The sequence below is a fragment of the Stegodyphus dumicola genome, chromosome 3, assembly GCF_044657685.1.
Source record: "Stegodyphus dumicola isolate Sdum_Otavi_A_Nest chromosome 3, ASM4465768v1".
Lineage (NCBI taxonomy): Eukaryota > Metazoa > Arthropoda > Arachnida > Araneae > Eresidae > Stegodyphus > Stegodyphus dumicola.
This window is the reverse complement of record NC_140770.1, coordinates 201,097,634-201,117,185: the sequence shown is the minus strand read 5'-3', so window position 1 is coordinate 201,117,185 and position 19,552 is coordinate 201,097,634. Positions and strand designations below refer to the sequence as shown.

The 19,552-nt window shown below is 29.8% G+C and overlaps 1 protein-coding gene across 3 annotated transcripts in view; it reads left to right on the top strand.

The window, feature by feature from the left end:
• The window catches only part of LOC118204075 (uncharacterized), a 184,892-nt gene that overhangs the window by 105,415 nt on the left and 59,925 nt on the right, over positions 1 to 19,552 (top strand). For all 3 annotated transcript variants that reach the window (XM_085813752.1, XM_085813754.1, XM_085813755.1), the window contains exon 12: positions 13,368 to 13,513. In XM_085813752.1, coding sequence (XP_085669878.1) covers positions 13,368 to 13,513 — 146 coding nt within the window. The remainder of the gene's footprint in view (positions 1 to 13,367; positions 13,514 to 19,552) is intronic.

Genomic DNA, 19,552 nt, shown 5'->3' with positions numbered 1-19,552 from the left:
AGTTATCGCCTTCCATTTCATAAAGGACCACAAACGGCCGAGCGGTAAAGTCGCTGAACACTGGTAGTTCACTCCGGAGTTCGAATCCCGGTAAACGGGCTGGTTGCATGGGCGTTTTCGTGGATTTTCTCATGTGTACCATGTTTGCCAGCTGGTTTCCCTTAGAAAGTTCTTCACGAAGTATTTGGTCAGAGCCTTTATCAGTCTTTAAAGGCTAAACATTTTGAAGGTATGAGGTGAAAGAAAAGAGTGGTTTCATCAAGAGGTTTTGGTTTATTTAATTATCACAAAGTGCGCTAGGGCTATCTGCCTAAAGGGAGGGATGCTTCGGGGAGGACTTTCTAAGGGAAACTGGTTCGCATACACATTACACATGGGGAAAAACATGAAAACGCCCATGCAGCCAGTCCGTTCGCGGGATTTGAACCTCGGACCGAACTACCAGTGTTCACTGACTTTACCGCTCAGCCGCTGAGAAGAAAAAAACAAACAAACAAAAATCAGAAGGGAAAAAAAAAAACATCTTTAAGTGACATCCACATACATCACTGGATAAACTCCTGAATCTTCAAATAATTTGACTGAGAAAATCATGGGATTCTCCATTTATGATACGATATGATGTTCTATAACGTAATTTAAATTTATACAACCATATAGTCTAAAACCAGTCGCTCTTTATTTTAATCTGGAATGATACCATTTTTGTCTTTTCTGTTAACACAAGCTCAGTTGATGGTATTTGCTGGTGTACACATCCAAGTGTTTCCTCTTTGAACACCTAAATTCTTTGAAGTATCCTGAAAGTATATTCAAAAGTGCCCAACTTTTTGAAACATCTTGGTATGTCTGACAGCCAAATTTCCCTGCAAATTTTTGCTTACTTTTCTCCCTAATTTTCTTCTTTCCTTCTACGGTTATTTTCAGTGCTCACACAAGAAAATTAAGATTTTTCGATTGCTAGACTTCCATAAATTTTGCATTCTTGTCAATTTTTTAAAATATCAATTGCATGAATTGCATTTCAGCTGAAGACAGCTTTTCATTTTCTAGTCATTTTAACTATAAATAAAGTTTAAAGCGAAGTCCAAATGATAGATATTTTAATTAAAAGATTTTTGCTAAATGACAAAGAAATAAAACAGTCCAGCAGGGTTTATTCTGTACCACCGAGTGACCCGATTCTTATATCGGCTGAAAAAATCTAAATCATATTAAACATCATGTTTTTTTATACAGTCTATAACACGAGAGAAATATCAGCTTCTTAAAACATTCTTTCTAAGAGGATTAACATAAAAGATTATATTTATATATATATTTTTAAAGCTGGGACTTGAACCAAACTGTCAAACTTTTAAAGCTTAATTTACATGATGGTTATAATTAAAGTTCCAATTTGAAATGGTCATAAAAGGAAAACTATAGGACCAAATGTTATCAAACTTGGGAATCCTGTAAAGGAGGTTATGGGAATTTATTTTCCACGGAAAAAAAAAAAGAGTTCAAAATCTCACCACCAGGGGAAAAATGGAGCTGTATACAATATTGTTAAATGAAATAAGACATGAAAACATCTGTTTAAAATGTGTTCATGTTATAAAGCATGTTCAATGTAGCGTCCCGCATTTTCCGAAAGCAAGTTAAATCCTGTTACTGCATTCTCAACAGCAGCTCTTAGCACATCAGGAGGAATGTTACGGACATGTCAGTGTATCACATTTTTCATTTCTGCCAAATTGTTTAGATTATCACCATAAACAATGCTTTTGAGATAACCAAAGGTTGAGGTCTGGTGGAAAGAGGGGAAGTGTTGGCCTATAAGATGTTCATTCGTGAAATGTTGCCTAAGTAACTCTGCGACACACATGAGGTGGGGCCCAGCCCTGCATAAAAATCGTAGTATCTAAAATGCCACATTACTGCAGTTCATGTATCACGAAACATTTTAACATTGACTCTAAGTGAGCTGCAATTACAGTGGTCCAGCTGTCGACTGCTCTTAAAAAAAAAATGGTTCAGTTATAAAACTAGCTGTCATTCAACACTAAACGGTGTGGAATGACTGTTATGCAATCGAATGCAATGGAACTAGATAGATAACATGAGGGATTTCTTTGGCACAAATCGATTAAAAGCGTTTTGAATTGGTATCTTCATGTTTTAGGGCCGAATTCAGGCTTAAAAAATTACAAATTAGCGATCTGTAACAAAACGATTTCCAGATTGTACGCACTTGTGCGAGTGATTTGCGATCTCACATTTTCTAATCGCTAATTCGTGGTTTTCACAGACGAATTTCTCACTTACACGGATGGTGCACTCGACTTTTATCGAATTTAACGTCTTTAAATGGTAATTTGCCTACTTCAAAGTTTCTTAAGGGTATACAACATATTAAACCCATGTAACAAAAGGTTAAGTTAGATTCCGACCCATATTTCGTTTAACAATACTGCATACAGCTCCATTTCTCCCCTGGTGGTGAGATTTCGAACTTCCTTTTTTTTTTTTTTTTTTTTTTTTTTTTGCGGAAAATAAATTCCCATGACCTCCTTTACACGATTACCAAGTTTGATAACATTTGATCCAGTAGTTTTCCTTTTATGACCGTTTCAATGTGGAACTTTAATTATAACCACTCTGTATATTATTAAATTGTAATTTGAAGCTATGCGTTATATGTATACCATGCGTAAATTTTTTCCTTTTATGGAAAAATAAAGAATCGAAGCAAATATACTTAGGATAATGGACCAAAACTGAAAAAATTTCCTCTCCCTCCCAAAATAAAATATGGAAACTTCGACCTTGAATTTATTGGGTTATCAAAATATTTAATTTGACTTATCTTCTAAGTCCTAGTTCTGACAACAATTCCATCAAAAATTCCGAATTACTTAAGCTGAACTAAAAGATTTAGTATATATTCACTGTATGTTAATAAAGTAATTAGAGTGTAATAAAAATAGATTATAGAATTTACGCTGATGCAACTTTTTGTCTGACTGCACATGTAATGGAAGAGAAGGCTTGTAGAGATCTGTTTTTGACATGCCTCTAAAAGTAGATGTCATACTCCTTTTGTCTCTTCAATGTCAAAAAACTTTCCTTTGAGATGCAACTTTAGTTTTTGGGAAAGAAAAAAAATCACAAGAAGACAAATTTGAAGAACATGCAGGACGATTGAGTACACATACTTATTTTCGGAACACAAGCGGTTCTCTGATTGGTTATTGAATAATGAAAAGATGAATTGTCATGAAATACAAAACATTTGGAACACATTTTCTGACTGAATAACGTAAGATTAAAAGTCATCTGCTTAATTCACAGCCATTCACAAGTCAACTGCTCAGGCAATTGCAGAAACGTTTTGATCCTGAGCTTGTAAGACAAACCTAATATCACTGGATTTAAACACTTTTTTAATCTTCCGAGAACATTCCTTCTTTAGCTCATATTCCAAGAATATTAAGTGACTACAATTATTGCAAAAGAAATTGAATATTCATGTGCACTACAGCTTGGTAGTTTACTAACAAGTTAACAAAACTTAAATTCTGCTTTTTATGTCTTAAGAATACAACAGTATTTTAAATATTTACAAATAAAATATTAAATTGGAGATTTAATTGCAGCCTCATCAGTTGCCTAGCATTTGAAGATTGTAAAATACTAATTGTTTGTTGCGAAGTCTAACCCAGGTTCCATAGTTGGTTTTCGTAGTTTTCTGAGTTCTGTTTACAAATGTTCTCTATGAAAGCATCTTAATCAAATAGCTCCCATGTTCTTTCTATGTTCAAATAACCAACTAACCTAGTTTATGTGCGATTTCCAAGTGAAGTTACTAGCAAAATCCGAATACTCATTAAAAATCATGCAGCTTACCAATCGGGAGTAACATGAAAGATACGGTGCCAATAATTGAATTGCTGTTACGGTACGCTGTTTCTAAACTTAGATGGTCATTTCTTAATTAGCCCACCAGCGGCCGAGCGGTAAAGATGCTGAACACTGGAAGTTCGGTCCGAGGTTCGAATCCTGCGAACGGGCTGGCCACATGGACGTTTTCGTGGTTTTCCCCATGTGTAACGTGTATACGAGCCAGTTTCCCTTAGAAAGTTCTCCACAAAGGCATCCCTCCGTTTAGGCAGATAGCCCTCGTGTGCTTTGCCATAATTAAATAACTCAATCCAATCCTTAATTAAATATAATTGATTTGTAACTTCTACTAGAGCTGATGGTAAGAATTGAAGTGCAAATAAATAATATCATGTGCAATCTTGATTAATATAAAATTAAAAATATTTGCATTCAGACAAAGTTTTTTGAAATATTTGCAATTACTTTATAAAAAAGATTTATTAATAACCATAATAATTACTTATTATATTATTGATGATTAGGATTCAGTTCTTGACAATTATATTCTAAATTAGAATTTTAAGGATATAATGAAAATACGCTACGCACAAAAATACATTTTAAAATAAAAAATGAGTTGATTTTTTATGTGTTAAAACTTCTTAAATTCATTTAATAAACATCATATCCTCGTTGTTAATTGAATCCAGAATGTTGGGTGTCGTTTATATAATTATTCTTACTTGTCCACAGAACCTGCTAACTTATTCAGCCATTAAGTAGCTGCAAATCATTTCTACATAACCATTGAACTTCCATTAATTCAGTCTCTAGAGGGTCGTATGTTTATATCATAATTTGACTTTTATAAAAATGATTATTCTAAATCTTATGTTTCTATAAAAATATACTGCGCTTTAAAAATATGGATGATAGTATCAGCCGCTCTTTCAGCCACTTCAAAAGCAACAGTTTGTTTAGAAATAAATTATGCAGTTAATGTCATAAAATTCAAATAAATATTTAACGAAAATGCTCAGTTTTAGACATTTTGATTTAAACGAAGTAAAGTAGCACATGATAAAACGCCGAAGGTAAAAATTTACTCTTACAAAAATTTACTCTTTTTTTTTTTAAAAAAGAGTAAATTTTTTTTTAAAAAAAAAGGAAGATAGAGAGAAATTTTTAAAAAATAGTTAAAAATTTGAATAATATCATCTATAATTTAAAAAAATAGCTTTTCATATAGTATTAATAAATATTTATTACACATCATTGAGGGAAAAAAATTCATATAATTAATTCTCCGTAAAATTTTACTTGAAATTTAAGGTTAAAAATAGCTGTGGCAATTCACTGTAACAAAAATCCATAGACCACATTTGGCGTTATTATCGCTCAAAAAAAAAAAAAAAAAAAAAAAAAAAAAAGATGCCAAATTTCAAAACGTGAAAATATGTAAATTCATGTATATCTTAGAAAATTTTGAATAAAAAAAGTCTAATTCTTTGCAGATATGCTTAAAAATACACCTACTTTAAGATGATGTAAAAATTTTATAGGTTATAATTCAATATTTTTTTCGAAAAATTTATAAAAATTATTTAAAAATAGAAATTAAAAAAATAAAACACAAAAAATGGGTAAATTTTATTTGGAATGAACCTAAATTTCGAAATGTGAAAGGAAAAATAATAAAAGTTTAATAAAAAAAAGAGATATTAATAAACATTTACCAAATTCAATTAATATTGAGGAGCTAAAATTTTGAGAGCTAATATTTTAAAAACTACTTGTACGATTTTTACAAAATTTGGTATTCTGACATAATTTGAGTCGTAGAATCGAAATATGGAAAAATATTGATATATTATTTCAGAAAAAGTCCGATTTTGTGTCAAAATACCTATGTTAGAATAGTGCTATATATAAATCTAATATATATCCTAAGTCAAGCTTTCGAGACATGAAAAACGCAGTTTGAATTTTGTCAATTGGCCCAGTAGAACGGGAAATATAGCACTGTCCCATTTTTTTTTTTTTTTTTTTTTTTTTTTTTGAGCAGTGTACATCAGTAAACCAAAAGAGCATTTCAAATTACTGTTAAAATCATTAAATAAAGAAAAACATATTTTGAGAAATTTGACTGTTGGTGAAAAATATTTATTTCTATTATACGAACTTTCATATTGGATTGCTAAAAATGAAAAGCTTGACACCATTGGAGAAGATCTTGTATTACTTTCTGCTATTAAAATAGTAGAAATACTTCACAGAAATAAATATGTCGATGAAATTCAGATCATCCCTTTGTCAAATGACACTGTCACCAATAGCATTTCTGAAATTAGCAATGACCGATTTGAGCAACTTATGACTGGGTTATAAAAAAATCCAGTTTTTACTATTCAGTTGGAGGAAACAACTGGTATTTCAAAACTATCAGTTGTAAGTATATGTCAGATATATTTATGATGAGAACTTCAATGAAGGCTTGTTATTTTGGCGTCATTTGAAAGAACATGCAAAAGGGAAGTAAATATAGTAAGACTGATAAATGTTTTAAAACTGAAGATTTGGAATTAAAATATTGGAGTATGCACAGATGTGGAAAAATGATGATAGACGAAAATGTTGGTTTTAAATTATTTGTTAAAACTGCTGGTAATGATCATATAACTTTAGTGTACTACATTTTCCAGTGAGAGGTCTTTGCAGCAAAATAATTAGCTTTGGAACTGAATGATGTGTTTCAGGATGCAGACAAAATTATAAACTTTATTCAAAGCCATGCCATTAACAGCCTTCCCCCCCCCTCTCCAAAATCTCCATAAAGTTATAGGCAATTATTATGAAATGAAGAAATTATTATATTTTTAACCAAATAAAATCTGATCTTGCTATTCATTTTCAAAGTAATTTATGGCTATCAAAGTTGTGTTATTTTTCAGACATTTTTGATTAGCTAAACACACTCAATTTGTCAACTCAAAAAATAGCAGTATATTTAGTTTAGATTAAAACTGAAGGTTTTATTTAAAAAAATCAACATATAAAAGAAGGGGGTGGAAAATTATTCATTCAAAATGCTTTTTACTATCAACAGTTCTATAATGTAAAAATATAACTGCAAAACATTACTTGTAAAAGTCATTAGAGATCACTTCAAATCCCTAGAAACTTAGTTTTGCTAATACAGGGTTCGTACGGTCCTTAAGAGTCCTTAATTTTGGCAAAAATCGTTAGAAGTCTTAATTTTAATCATCTGAAATTGTCTGTTTTTTACGACTGCCATTTTGAGTGTGAATTAGCATTTTGGAGGAATATTTTTGGCGATTGACTGACATATATGGTTATCTTTTGAATGGGTTCATGGTTTATAATTTGTTTCTAATAAAGAGCTCTTAAACAACTTCTCGCTTTGGGGATGTGAATTCTTTTAGTAAACGGTTCTAAATTTGGCGACTTATCAACATTTTGGTGATTTTAAGATTAGTTTCTATAGAAAATTTTTAATTCCGAGATCTGAGAATTTTTCGACGATTTTTTTTAAAACATCGTAACATTGATAAATTTCATTAAAATAATAGTAATGTATTGAAATTATATTTAAAAAATAACATTAAAATAAAACATTTTTATTTTTTGCTGTCATATTTATAAAGTTTCATTTTGGCAACTTATTTTTCCCATGTGATTGTCTCAGAATATTCAAAATTCTCAGAATATGTATCAGTTTTCTCTATAAAATTAATTTTACACTTTTTCCTTCATTTTTTTGCCAAAATATTTCTGGCTTTTTGCTCTTGCAGAATCGGTATGGATAATTTTTCTTTAGGATTTTAGGCATTGCAGCTTGGAAAGTTTAGAAGGATTTGAAGGCAAGACTTATAGACCCACGATTCTAGAAGATTCGAGAAATATGTGACAAAATGAAAAATGTCTCCATGGTATCAACACGTAATGGATGTATTTTACAGAAAATTTGCAATGAATTTCTAACTTTTTGGAGAATGTCTGGAAGGACAATGAAAACATAATATTTGAATATTTTACTTCTGATACTAGAATCTTAGCATGTTTATCTTCCCTTTATTTTATCTACTTTTCACTAGACACAAGCATGGAAACTATCAAAAACACTTCTAATCTTATCACATGGGCAGGCATTATAGATAGGAATGTTTTTATTAATAAATAAATTGAAAACTTACAATTTAAAAGATTAATCTAACATGTCTTAATGCATCATACACAGAGCTGGTACACATTTTTCCACCTGATGCAATCTCTGTGGATCCTAAATTCTGCTGCCTAGTGCCCTTCTAAGTTCTGCTTCCAATGTCTGCTCTAAAAGGTTTTGCCATTTCTAGATTTTGTTGTTCGGTGGGTCACTGAATTCTAAAAATTCTGGCACATCAGCTCTGTAACCGGCCTTTACAATATATATTTTATATTTCTTTCGAATGTTCATATTACCAAAGAAATAAAACTAGCCGCCTTTTGTATAAATTCTAAATGCATTTAGTATTTTTTAGCATAACAGAAATCCTTAATTAAATTCAAAAATTCTAAAATGAAAAGGAAATGTGTTGAAGAAAGAAACTGAATGCATAAAGAAAATTATTCTTCAAAGATATGTGCAGTTATTATTATGTAAATTACCCAATAGTTTATAATTTGAGCCTTTACTATAATTTCCCACTTCTATTTCCTCATATGATAGAGTTACTGAGCCAAATTAAATTGTATAATCTTTGACCACTAGTCTACATTTTTAGTTTGAATTAGACTGTTCTTGTTTAATTATGTCACCGTGAGCTGTAATTGATTTTGTTAGCATCAGAAAATGCCTTTATGTTCTAAGTTCTTTTTAAATAAGAAGCTTGTTTAAACGTTTGTCTGATATTGTAAATACTTTCAGACATAGCGATAATATGCTTCACATCTGTCGGAGGTTTCGGACTATTTAACTTTTACCAGATCAAGTAAACCCTCATAGGTACATTGTGGAGAGGTTGACAAGCACGCAGGAACTAGCGAGAGCATCGATTTGCATAGTGAGACAAATCTTTAATTGTTAGAAAAGATGCTTAAAGAGAAGGAAATCGATATAAAGTAGCCAAAATGTTTGGGAAGGCTTCAAATTAAAATAACGGATAAATATTTTTTGAGTGTTGTTGTTCATAAATGTTTTGTAGCTTTTAAAGTACAATTATCCTAATGTCATAAATTACATGTATTTTAAACTGTGAAATGTTATTAGATTTTGATTTTAATAGTGTTTTTTAACAAATATTGTTAAAAAATAAAATTTAATGGTGGCCATGTAAATCCATAATGACTAAGGTTATCAAACTACCTAATTTAATTATTTATAACTAACTGCTTACCCTTAAAAATTATCCTTACATATTGAGTTATTGCCTTTCATTAATACTCACTATGGTCACAAGATAAAATAAAAAATGTAAAAATTCAAGTAAAACTTATTCTTTGCATCTAGTGAGACTTAAAATAGTACAAAACAGTTTATCACCTCTGGTGCTTTAACCCTTTGACGCACGCGATATTATTTTTATAATTTTTTTAACTAAAAACTCTAGAAATTGAATATTATGATCCTAGAGACAAATAATATATGAATTTTAAAAAATCTACTCTTGCCCATTGTTCTGTGGGTGATGGTCGCACTGTGAAACCACCGTGCGTCTAGGACTTTGAAACTTACCGAGATAAGTAGGGAAAAAAAACTTACCTTTCTCTGTGTGCATTTCCAATAAATGACGAAATTTACGAATTTAAAACAAAATGCATTTAGGAATTGCATAATATATAATATATATATTTTTTACATTATTTTACAATGTAAATCGTCAGAAAAAATTAAAAAATAAACATTTATGTAATTTTTCTATAGCAGTGAAAGTACCTACATAATAAGGACATTTGGCTACATGGATTAAAAACTCAGTACAATAAGGATAAAAAAAGACTCAGTGTTTTTTTTTAATTTCAAAGAACAAATATTTTTTGTTACATTGTTCAAAACATGTTTTGTCTTTTTGGTACATGCATGCCCACATTGCACGTTTCGCCACATGTATCTTCTTCTATGAGGTTTCTTCCTTTTGCTAGAAAATGTACACTGATTGGATCTAAATTTCACTGGTATATGTCCAGCGTTATTTAGTTTCTTTTCATCTGGCACATGAAATTTGTGGGTTTTTTTTATGTTAATGAGGAGGGGCTTAGTCTTTTTGGCTTTGATACGGATCATTCGTTTCCCATTCACACTTATTTTATTCGTATTTTGTCCCAAAATTTTCAGAAAATATTTTTAATTTAAATAAAACTTTATGCGATTTCTATTTTTAATTACAGCAAAGTATATGTACATTAAATTTTAACCACAGGAAAGAATTTATAAAATCACAATACTAGCTTGGGGAGCAAGTGTGTTGAAGTTGCTTGAAAAGAAAGACCTTTTTACTGGGCAAGTGCATGTATTGTTTAGTAATAAAATAACTCTGTGATTTCAAAACCCCTTATCTATATCCGGGTAAAAAAAAATATTCCTATTCAAGAAGCAAGCAAACGCCATTCTGAAGAGCAGTGGTTTCAAGGTGCGACCACCGAGCCTCTAGAGCATTGTGCGGGGCAGTGGTCGCGCCCTGAAACCACAAAGCAAATGCCATACATATAGAGGGTTGTTTTTATATATGCAGTTTAATTATTGCCATTTTATACTGTTTATATTAGAAATCATAATGTGCGATGAATAACTTTTAAAATTTAAAGTTGTTTATATTAATAAAAGGAAGTTATTTTGTCTCATTGAAAACGAATTTTAAAAGGCATCCGATTTGAAGTACTAAGACCTAAAAAACGTATGATTCTGTAGTCATTTTGTGTTATTTAGAGGTAAAAGATCAGTAATCAATTGATTTCACTCAAAAATTTCGGAAGGAAGAGGAGAAAAAAATTTGAAAATTGGTGGTTTCAGTGCGCGACCACCGCACGTCAAAGGATTAATGGCTTATTGGAACCTTAAAGTATATCAACTTTGTTACAATCTCCGGAACTCTACATGAAGCTATGACACTAACTACATCAAACAGAGCCTGACTAACTTTCAACACTTGTCAACCGTGCCTACGTCAGGCCTTTCAGGTTCGTTCTAATCAGCAGGTCTCTCTCTAGACAAGCAGCAGTGGTGACAACATTCAGTCTTTTGGGTTAAGAATCATGCTGATTATGATCTTACTTATCATTTTAACCTATACCATTAGACATAAAATCTACCTGCTATTTACTAAACCTCTAGACTGACCAAGTATGTGACAAAATGAGACAAAAAAAATCAACATAAAGCTAACTGTTAGTAAAACGTAAATGTCACTTATTTCTTTCAAATATGTCCAACTATTTAAGTGTCAAATATTTAATGCTACTTGATAAATTGCATAAAGTTTATTTTATTCTCAAACTTATTAATAATTATGTTAATTAATTCATGTTTAGTAATAATGCATAGTACTTAGGGATCTATTTCATTTTAGGATGGTGTTACAAAAGTAAAATTCAGGCGTGGATAATATTTTTAATTGAATTTATTCAGTTCCCATTTGCTTATAGGTTCTTAATTTTTTTCATTAATGGTCCTTAAAAGTCCTTAAAAGTACTTAATTTCTGTGTGCAGAAATGTGTACGAACCCTGTAATACTAAATATCGAATTTTAATTTCAAAAAGTTATTTTGGAGCCATTCTTATCTTATCTCGTCCATTTGCACTTTGCCAGCTGAGGTTGATAGTTCAATAAAACCATTGAAACTAGCCCTATGAAAATTTGCAAATATAACTCTGATTTTTGTTGTTTGACTTCTAAATTAATATTTGTTCAGCATGTTACTTTAACCTAAGTTATTTTGTATTCAAAAACCAGTTTTGAACGATATTAATGAGATTAATCACCTGTAACATAAAGTCCAAGAGGAATTTGTTGAGCTATTAAGTGAGTCAAACGTAAAATTTGAATTTCTACAAAGTTCCGTGACCGAATTCTGGATAAGTGCTAGAACTGAATTTTCCCCTATTTCTGAAATGGCATTTAATATTCTTCTGCCATTCAGCACCACATACTTAAGTGAAACAACTTTTTCAGCTCTAATGATTATTAAACCCAAATATCATTCAAGACTCAAATGTCAAATATTGCAATGAGATTTAATTTATTATGCAACAGAATACAAGCATATCAATCTTAAAATGTAATTTTATTTCAGTAATTTTTATATACCTTAAACAAATCCTTAAACTACTACTTTTTATATGTATAATGTTTACTAAAGCAATAAATATTTTACAGGAAAATTTTTATGTCCTTATTTCATATTAAATATCTAGGGTCATGAAAAACTTTCAATGGTTAAAAAGGGGGCATAAATGAAAAAAGTTTAAGAAGTTACTACAAAAACGTTCAATAAACTGTGTTTAGTTTGTTTTATATCATACTCTGACATACATACATCAATTACATCTCTGAAAACAACTGATTTTTTTTAAAAGTGCTATCCCATAATTTTTTTTTTCCATAATAGAAACTGGTGTTACATTTTGTTATTTATCCACTTTTAAGACATTATACTTAATACCAAATTCTTACTATAAAGTTGTAATTAATTATTTTAAAATTAATTTGATTTTTAATAACCATTTTAATTGACAATTCATGGAAAAGAATCATATTTTAAGCAACTCATTTATGTATAGCAGTGTGGTAACTCATGAAAATTGGTGTTTCTTTTTATTTGCATTATTTTTTTCATGTGTAGGTAAAAACCTTGTTCATGCTTCAAAGAACTTTCATGCTGTTTTCACATTTCATTGTCTTTAAAATGATCTTATGGATTTGTTTTTTTCTTATTGCAATAACTGTCGTAAAGTCCAGCAATTGTCTAATTTTTGCTAGTTTAATAGTAGATTTAATTTGTTTTAAAGTTTACACTAGCATTTCTAAATTTTTTTTCAATTGAAGATAACCTTTTTAAATTAGAATGTTCTGTAGATTCTGTAGACTTTACTTTTGTCCCATTTGAAAGCAATTTTTTAGCATATGATATTGTCAGTATCATATACTTGCATGTCTAAAATACAGTTAATTAAAATTAATTTAATAGTATTATCAAATTAGTAAAATATTTGTATTCATTTTTAGTAATTTAAGGCTATTTGAGTTTGGATATCTTTATATTGTAAACTAAAAGTTAAATAAATGTTGTTACTCATAATTAATGAGATGGATGAGCTTGCTGTTTCTTGCACACCTATTCTCTGTTTGTATTTTGTTTGAAACTGCACATATACCTCAAAGCAATTTCAGTATTTTGTTTTTATTTGAGTTAGTGATAAAAACCCTTTCTTAGACAGACATGTAGAAGCAAACTGAATTACAATTTTTAAAGCAAGAATAAATTTTAACATACTTTTTTGCCCTTAGGCTCTTATGAAAACCTTGTGAAAAATCTTTCTTTTGAAGTATCTGGATTATTAAAAACATATCCTATACATCCAAAAATTAAGGAACTTGTTAAGATGTTAAAAGAAAAGTGCTATTTTTGTAAGAGGAATGGTTTACAACTTAAGGTATTGTAAAACTCTTTGAGATTATTTTTATCAGGCATACATATTATATGCAGTGGACTGACATTTTTATAAGCCTCCAATATGCAAATTGTGTATTTTTCAAACTAGCAGGTTGGTTCTGGGGGGGGGGGGAGAATATTTTTTTTTTTTTTTAATGTTCTCATTTACATACATTTGATTCTATGAATAAAAGCTGCAGTCAATCAAAATTCATAAAACTGTGTATCTATTAGGATGTTCATTTTTATACAGTAAAACATGAAGTATCTGCTGTAACCCTGAGCACTCTTAAAAGTTTAGATTTGTCTCTATAAAATTTTAACTTTCTACTACAGTAAGAAGAGGGTTCTCAATGACTTCAAAGTTTTAAAATGTTTCTGAAGTAATTCAAAAGTCTTGTGAATGCAAAGTATGTTGTACTGTATTTGTTCAGTTACTGAAGAACAGAAATTCAACAAATCATGTGAATGAAAAGTAAAAAAAAAAAAAAAAAAGAGAGAGGCAGAGAGAAAGATTTAATTATTTAGATTGTGGCAAGGCACTTGAGGGATGTTTTCATAGAAAACTTTTTTAAAGGAAACTGGTTGGTATTCGCATTACATATGAGAAAAACTATGAAAAATTCAGTTCAGTCCTCTTCTTTGCTGGGATTTGAACCTGGGCTGTACTGACAAAGTTCAGCAATTCTACTAATCAGCTACTGAAGGGTTAAAAGAGAAAGAAATTGTATCTGTTTTTTTATTACATTCAATTCTGTACTAATAATTATACAACAATAAACAAAATAAAATGATGATTAAAGTTTTAACTTAAACAGATAATTTTTCAAGGCATTTACATTTTTTAATTTATTTATTTTTTTATCTTTGTAAGGACAACTTTTTATTAGCCATAATAATTTTAAATAAATGCTATTCATTTTTTCATCTTCTTTTTAAATGAATATTATGTAAAAATCTTTAAGCAATTTAAAATCTTGCTCAGCTATATCATTTGCCCCTTTAAGATTTCTTACCTTTATTTTTTTAATATTCATGTCTTTTATTCAGTAGCAGCCATGTTATTGATAATCTTTCTCTCTCTCTCTCTTTCTTTTTTTAAATCAGAATCTGATATTCTGTCTGAGAAAATAACGAAACTGACCATTTCTTCAGTGAGAAAACTTAAATAGCATTGTAACACTTTTCAAACACATTATAATCTCTGAACAGTGACAGTTCGACCAGAAAAGTCCTCCACAAAGGCATCCCTTCCCTTAGATAAATTAATAATTAATTTATTGCCATAATTGAATAAACTAAATCAAATCTTGAGACTTTCTGATCTTTTTTTCATCTTTCTTAGATCTAGCCTTAATTTGAAATCATTCACATAAGCTTCACTTGGTAAAGGTGCCTGACTCCATGTCTAGATTTAAATGTCTAGATTTAAACTAAAGCATCTAATATGACCGATAACTTGATCTAAGTTCTCTTTCTCTGTCTGAGCTTGGAAACATTTTGTTGGTTGTAAAACATGGTTGATTGTCATGTGACTTTTGGATGTGCAAATCAATTTAGGTACACATCATATATCATGTACTCTTCCAAGCTTATCAGTGTGTTTTCGTAGATAGGTTGCTCAAAGCTGCCACTTATATTAGTTCTTGATAATTGTCTCCAAGTCATGATTTTGAGTTATCAGTTTGTGATATATATAGTATTCCAGTGCATTTTGTTTAAACTAATCAGTTTGTGAGTTAATTTTAAAGCACTGAAATTTATTTCTTTGTATGCTGTTCCAGCCGTGAATTGTCTAACGAGAGATACATCTGGAGAACTTGATGATCCATGACACAAATAAAGCTTAGGTTTTGCAAGTCTTTTTCTTCTTCACATCCGAAAATCGATACGATTAAGTCTACTGTTTCACTTGACCAATAATTTTCAGCATAACAATCCAAATGAATCACAAGAAGATGATTTAGAAATGTCTGTTTATCATCAGTACACTCTTTTCCATTTTTCTTCTTTATAGTATATTTGGAAGTTAAACCAATTGAAATACTGGTATCTGACTGATGTATAGCTGGAGATGTCATTATAATTAGAATATCAATATAATGTCAGTCTTAGCACTTGTTATTGTGCAGTAAAGTAATATTATATATTGCTTTCATATTGAAATTAATTGCAAGAAATTTAGGTTAAATATATAACCAAGCCTAAAATTAATTTAGTCATTTTAAGTGTAAATTCAGCATTAATTAAATGGTAGTAAGTTTTATAAAATACTTTTAAAATTTCTATACTTTCCTAAAACGATAAGCACTTTAAAAGCACAAATGAATAAGAAATGTTAAACTATAAATTTCACATATTCACAAACAGAAATATTCTTTGTTGGCAAGAATTTGTAGCAAAATATGTTTGTAATTTTAACTAAATACATAAAGTTCTTTGATCATCTGAAATAAGAATCTGGAAATTTTACAGAACCATATTGAAGACAAGTCTAAAATATGCAGAGCTGCTTAGAGGGAAATTGGGAATTTGGGGGGGGGGATGGAAGAGAACCATCCTAATGCTCACTGTATGTAACTGTTATGTTTTACTGTTCCTTTTTTATTATAATATATATTAACAGCCTGTTATAATTGTCAGCTTCTTTTCAAATTGATTTTGCTGTGATTTTCTACATGCAATTTGTATTCTGTTTTTAAGAGTTATTTGGAAATACTTAAATGAATGCTATATGGAAAATTATTTATGAATTATATGTATTATGAATTTTATTATTATTATTCAAAAATATCTTTTTATCTTAACCAGAAGTCATCTTATTTCGTTCTTCAGATTTTATGTTAAACTGCTGTTTTATTACATAATCTTAGTAAATATGTACGAATGTTTGTTATTCAATCATGCAGATATCAATAAATGAATCAGCTTAAAATTCGGCATGTTGATGAGCAAAAATTGTATTTAATATGTAGACCATCAGAGGTCTTGAATTTTAATCCTGTCCTTGAGGGATTGAAGATAGTTCCTAAAAAAAAAAAAAAAAACTCAGTAGTATTATTAGAAATAGCTATAAATTTTTAACCATGGAAATGAATGCTGTACATTCTTCATATTTATAATAGAACAAGGTTAAAAGTCAATGTTGAAAATGAACAATAAACATAATATTTAAATAATAACAGCATTTAAGCAACAAAATGTAGGTTTTAAAATTATTCTGCAAATTTTGTCAGTGCAAGAGTTTGAAAGAAATTTGATAATGGTTAGAACCTAGAATGGATGCTTAACCTTTAACTACTGTGACTTAAATTGTCGCACAACTACTGTGAGTGGTCTCTCAGACCACTTCTGCTAGAAACAAAATAAGATATTTTTTTCTTTTTCTTTTTTGAATAAATGTTATTTAATTTCCTATATTTAACTTTTTCATAAGGATATAAAGTAATTTTTATACTTAAATCAGTTCATTAAAATAAAATATATACTATGATAATAATTCCTTCGCTTACGTATCTGGATGGAAGAAGTAAATTTTAAAATTCAACATTTTTATTTTCCATTAAAATTTGCGATAAGAATGCTTTAATAAGAATATAGGAAATTAATTTTTATATTAAAAATTATAATTCGAGCTGCATTTTATGCATTCTTTCCTACTGCACTGTAGACACACTGGTTCTTTGCATGCTATACATTTGTAAGCTGTTTTCCTTCTTTTGCTCGGTGGACAAATATAGCACATTCTTTTTTTATCTAATTTATCGTCTTCGATCGCAATGTTTCCTTCATCATCATTTATTCCGAAAACTCTTCTTATTGTAAGTTTGAGTTCTTTAGATAAAAATTATGAAGTTATCCTCCGTTTTACATGAGACTGCACCAACTGAATTGCTAATGAAATCTTTGCGTTTCATTTTCGTAGCCAATGAGATAAGATTGAAATAATACGAATGCATTTATTGCATAGATATCCAAGTTTCTGAAGAATATTGGCATAGGCCAACATCGGGTTCCACGAGCAGTTGAATAGATTGAACGAAGAATAATATTGTGACTATGAGTTCATTTATCCATTATCTTATTAGAATAAAAAACACACCAGATTAGTAAGTCTCTTTCTTTTCCTTAATTTAGTTCTTTATTCTCCGAATACCAGCAGCTGTTGATTCCGATTGCATAATATCACGTACGGAAGAATTACGGCGCACGTATTGTGCAATAAGGTTTGCGTTATTTTGCAGATTTGCATTTTGATGTTCAGTGTGAGATTTGTTTACGAACACTTAAAAGGGTTTTACTGTGCTTGCTAAGCAGAATATTTTTCAGTTCCGTTGGTCTATTTTTATATGATGCACATATTGAAATGCCAAAAGCATTTATTTAGCCAAAAAATCTAAAGAACGGTGGTTACAATCTACCCCCTTCCGCTTTTCTTTCTCCAGTTACGCTTGAATATCCTAAATATTCGGCAATTTCCGAGTATGCGGGTTAGTTAAGCTTTTACTATTAAAGGATGAAGGACTGCATAAAGCAATTTCCTGTCTTCTGATTTCAGAAATGTTCCTCTTTTTTACTTAAATTACTTTGCTTGTAATATCTGTTAAGGGAAAACTGTTACGCAGTGAAACTTTAGAAAATGTTCAGAATTTTGATTTAAGTTGAATTATTTAAATATTAATATGAGTGAAAAAATAAATTGTATTTATTAATAGGTGCCAAGCGAATACAATAAATATGGTTTATTATTTATTTTCTATATTTTGAACTGAAATGTCATCATTAAATCTTATAATTAGTTCTGCATAGTTTTTTTTTCACTCATTGTAAACCAGCTCTGTAAATTGAACTGTTATTTAAAATAAAAAAAAAAAAAAAGGTGATTGTTTTCCATGGTTGAGGTAATGCTCCTCTTAATAAATACTGCCTTTCTCATATTTTAAATTACAATTCTAATTTTTCTTTTAAGGGTATGCAGTTGTGTATAATGTAATTAGACAGGTGCTTATTTTTTTTCTTAAAATGTGCTTGAAAAGTGCTTATAGGTGCTTATTTTATTAACTAAAACGTGGCTACAAACCCTGTAAGAATACTGAAAAGAAAAAAAAAAAATTATAGAAAATATTATGAAAATTATTTATCATTTGGATTTACTTGGAATGGAGATGAAATGGACCCTCAACCTCAATGTGTTGTTTATGGTGAACTGTTATCCAATCAAAGTATAAAACCATTGTTTCTTAAAAGACATCTTAAATCTAAGTATACTAATTTAAAGGATAAATCTGAAGTATATTTGAAGAGGCAGTTATCAGGGTTCAAAAATAGTAAACAAGTAATGAACAGTTTTGTTACTTTAAAAGCTTTGGAAGCTAATAAACCTAAGAATTGCCAAGACTGGGCAGGCTCACACTATTGGAGAACACCTTATATTACCAGCAACTAAAGATATCGTTTTGGTGTTATTCAATGAAAAACGTCTAATGAACTTAGTAAGATTCCGCTATCAAATGATACAGTAAGTCAGCGAATTCATTAAATGGCAAATTCCATAAAAAAGACACTTATTAAAAAAATAAAACACAGTGAGTACTTTGCATTGCAATTGGATGAAAGTACTGATATAATGAAATCTGTTTAATTATTAATTTACATATGTTTCGAAGAAGATAGCAAATTGCCGAAGAGTATTTATTTTGTGAATCTTTTCATGATAGAGCAAATGAAATTTTCAAAGTGATTGACAATTTTATGTCTGAGAATGATACTCCTTGGAATAAGGGCATTGCCATATGAAGTGACGGAACTCAAGCTTTAACATGAAAACATTTTGGTTTTACTTCTCAAATACAGAAAGTCATACCTGAAACTAAATTTACTCACTGCTTCATTCATCGTAAAGCTTTAGTAGCCAAAACAATCGCTGAAAACCTGAAAATTGTTTTGAATCAAGTTGTGAAAATTGTTTATTTTATTAAAAGCTGACCGAGCTTTAAATTCAAGAATATTTACGATTTTATTGAAAAGATGTGCAGTGAAC